This window comes from Salvelinus sp. IW2-2015, unplaced genomic scaffold (genome assembly GCF_002910315.2).
Source record: "Salvelinus sp. IW2-2015 unplaced genomic scaffold, ASM291031v2 Un_scaffold10423, whole genome shotgun sequence".
NCBI lineage: Eukaryota > Metazoa > Chordata > Actinopteri > Salmoniformes > Salmonidae > Salvelinus > Salvelinus sp. IW2-2015.
Genome location: NW_019951681.1, coordinates 3,410 through 7,077, shown reverse-complemented (window position 1 = coordinate 7,077; position 3,668 = coordinate 3,410). Strand labels below are relative to the sequence as shown.

At 46.2% G+C, this 3,668-nt stretch overlaps 1 protein-coding gene across 1 annotated transcript in view; it reads left to right on the top strand.

Annotated features, from left to right (window-relative positions):
- Window positions 1–3,668, top strand: part of LOC112079941 (uncharacterized) — a 10,155-nt gene that overhangs the window by 3,092 nt on the left and 3,395 nt on the right. The window contains exon 2 of the mRNA XM_024145740.2: window positions 3,334–3,483. Coding sequence (XP_024001508.1) covers window positions 3,334–3,483 — 150 coding nt within the window. The remainder of the gene's footprint in view (window positions 1–3,333; window positions 3,484–3,668) is intronic.

Here is a 3,668-nt window from a genome sequence, read left to right as displayed (position 1 = left end):
ACTAGTTACCAGGCTGTGAGTCCATCCCTCCAGGTTTACTAGTTACCATGCTGTGAGTCCATCCCTCCAGGTTTACTAGTTACCAGGCTGTGAGTCCATCCCTCCAGGTTTACTAGTTACCAGGCTGTGAGTCCATCCCTCCAGGTTGACTAGTTACCAGGCTGTGACTCCATCCCTCCAGGTTTAATGGTAGTTACCAGACTATGAGTTACCCCATCTTCCAAGGTTTACTGACGTCTAAAAGTCTCTTCTGGATGTTTATGAATCATGTTTACATCAAAAATCTATGGTTTAACTTAACAAGTGTCAGAGACACCAGATCTCTGACAGTGCATACCTGTCATTCCTCAGCTAAACCCTCTGTAGATAACAACATATAATAGCAACCCTGAACCTGGAGATAAGAACATACAGTAAAACAGAGGGGAGAGGTTAGGTAGGGAACACTCCCACTGCCTCTGCTGATAGTCCTGGCAGGCTTTACAGGCTGTTTGACACAACACTGGGAATGGGCTGTTTGTGAGCATAAAGGTTGTTTGGGGAAAGGGAGGAGGAATGCTTTAAATACCTGGAATTGGTTTAAACTGTGACCTTGTCAAAAGTTGTACACTAGATATGAAACAGGGTGCCATTTGGGAGGCGACCAGGATATCTGACAGGCAGCACTCGTTTGTTCTTCAGACAGTCCATTTTAACTGCAGCTTTTCATACTAGCCATCTGAGGGCACCATTGCTACATAGTAATCCTGCAAGGCCTATGCACACGGCTCTCTATCTCTCTCTCCCACTTTCTCTCTGTGCATCAATCCATTGGTTATGGTATGTTTGTGTATACTGTAAAAAGACATGATTCTGTGATGTTGTTTATCTTTCTATAGTTTATAAGTGAAAGGATTCAACTGGTGTGACTGTTCTCCCCAGGCGATAGACCTGGGAACATTGCGGGTAACTCCTAGAAAGTTAGGAGAGACTGGGTTTTAAGTTAGGAGAGACTGGGTTTTAAGTTAGGAGAGAATGGGTTTTAAGTTAGGAGAGAATGGGTTTTAAGTTAGGAGAGACTGGGTAGCTTCGGGTAAGAATGGGTTTAAGTTAGGAGAGACTGGGTTTTAAGTTAGAGAGAGAAGGGTTTTTAAGTTAGGAGAGACTGGGTTTTAAGTTAGGAGAGAGGGTTTTAAGTTAGGAGAGACTGGGTTTTAAGTTAGGAGAGAATGGGTTTTAAGTTAGGAGAGACTGGGTTTCAGTTAGGAGAGAATGGGTTTTAAAGTGTAAGGAGAGACTGGGTTTTAAGTTAGGGAGAAGATGGGTTTTAAGTTTAGGAGAGAATGGTTTTTAAGTTAGGAGAGACTGGGTTTTAAGTTAGGAGAGACTGGGTTTTAAGTTAGGAGAGACTGGGTTTTAAGTTAGGAGAGAATGGGTTTTAAGTTAGGAGAGAATGGGTTTTAACTCTTTTTCAGTGGAGTAACCCATTAGCCTAACCGTTGTGCCCTTTCACATGCCACCCTGCTCAAACTCTAACCCAGTCATCCCCAGTCCTCTCCCTGACTGGTGATCTGTACCTCTCTCAGTGGGTGGTACGGTCCGGGCACGGTGCCCAGAGCTCACGCACTTAACTCCTCATTACCATGTCAAAGACCCAGCCTTGGGGTTTACAATGTGGCCAATTTGCCCTGATGAAGTTATCGTCCCTCTCACATTTAGCTATCTTCCTGAAGATAACACTACTCATACCGGCAGCATTGCCATGGTATCAGTGTTTCTCACTATTGATGGGGCCAGAGAATGGAGGAGAAAGGAATCATGGGTAGTGTCTCTCTCAGCTTCAAGCCTCTGGAATTCCACTCCTTCTGAGGAAAAGTGTTCGCATTCCGAGGCAGGCAGGCAGCACTGTGTGTGGCTGTCAGAGAGAAGAGAGACAGTAGGAGACAGTGTGTTGTAGTGTGCTCCCGATATAGCACAGAGAGACAGACTGACAGATTGAGGAGTTTCCAGAGTTTTCAGAGGTCAACCAGCTGACCTTAGGTGGACTGACTACTGCTCTAATCACTAGCACCCTACTAGTAACATCTTTATGTTGTAAGAACTCTCTAGAGGCATTAACACCTCTAGTTCCCTGTCTCTACATTGATTGTTGTTTCCCACCAATTGTATTTCCTATATTTTCTTGTCCATTCCCATTTTGTTTTCATTCTGATGAAGGCCATTGAGGGCCAAAACATCATGGCTTTAACTTGAACTAGAATAAAAAAGGATCAAGATTTTAATTGAGAGGGAAAGTCGTTCCTATATACTGTATGTTGTGAGTGTGACTCTGCCTTTACATTGAAGCAGGAAGAACAGGAGGCCAATGGGAGGGTCACACCCATCTCCACCCAAGGAGCCTGTGGCTCAGACACCAGCACTACGGTAGCTCCGCTAGAGAACACACCCCTCAATAGGATGATTGTTAGGAGGAAAGGGGTTTTAATGCAGCATGGAGAAAGAACTGGGGGCACAGGGGCTCCTGGGGGCCCTAACAGACAGAACACAGAGCCAGGGGCCAGGGGCTTCCAGGAGCCAGGGGCTCCAACAGACAGATAGACACACTCAGAACACAGACGACAGTTCCACAGTTTAATTCCAGGAAATGAATGAATGGCTTTGTGTCGGCTGCTTGTCTTCTGAGTCACATCGTTGCGCAACAAGGGTCTCAAAGAGAGAGAGAGATCGTAACCTCCAGATCCTCTAACACAGCTCATGTTTGTCTCTGGATGCGTCCCAAATGACACCCTATTCTCTATATAGTGCATATGGGCCCTGGTCAAAAGTAGTGCACTATAGAGGGACCAGGGTGCCCTTTGCCACACATCCAGAGACAAACATGAGCTGTGTTAGAGGATCTGGACTGGAGGTTAAGGTCTGTGTTACTGCGTGATGGCTGCTGAGAACTAGGTGGTGAAGCTATCACATTTCCCTCTATGGTGGTCTGTACTGTTTACTGCTGTTAACTTTCACTCTGACATTTATAAAAGTATTTTATTGCTCCTCTAATGATCTCTTAAATGTATTTAGAGTTTTTAGTTGTCACCTGGTGCTCATAACCTTCTCCAACTGTCTGAACTGTTTCAATGTAATTATCCAGAGAATTCAATGGTAGCTCTCTGAATGATCTTCTTTATTTCCTGTCCAACTACGGAGTAGTGATTGTTGTGGTCCTCACTCATTTACCTTTGTTTCTGATAACTGCATGCTCCAGTTTAGTACATGGTGTCACAATTGTCTGTTTCTGCAGGCTCTATAGGTTTCTCCAGTGTTGTCTAATCACACACTCTTCCCACTGCCTTTCTCTTCCCCCAGGAGTGTCCCCTGGTCCAGCCTCAGACCCCGTGGTGTGAGTCTATGAGCCAGCTGATGAGGAAACTGGACCAGCTCAAGCTGGACATAGAGGAGGCTCTGAGTGCATCATCCTCCCCCTCGGACACACCCTGCACCTCACGCAGACAACAGGTCAGTCACACACCCACCCTGCACCGCACGCAGACAACAGGTCAGTCACACACACACCCTGCACCTCATGCAGACAACAGGTCAGTCACACACCCACCCTGCACTGCACGCAGACAACAGGTCAGTCACACACACACCCTGCACCTCACGCATACAACAGGTCAGTCACACACACACCCTGCACC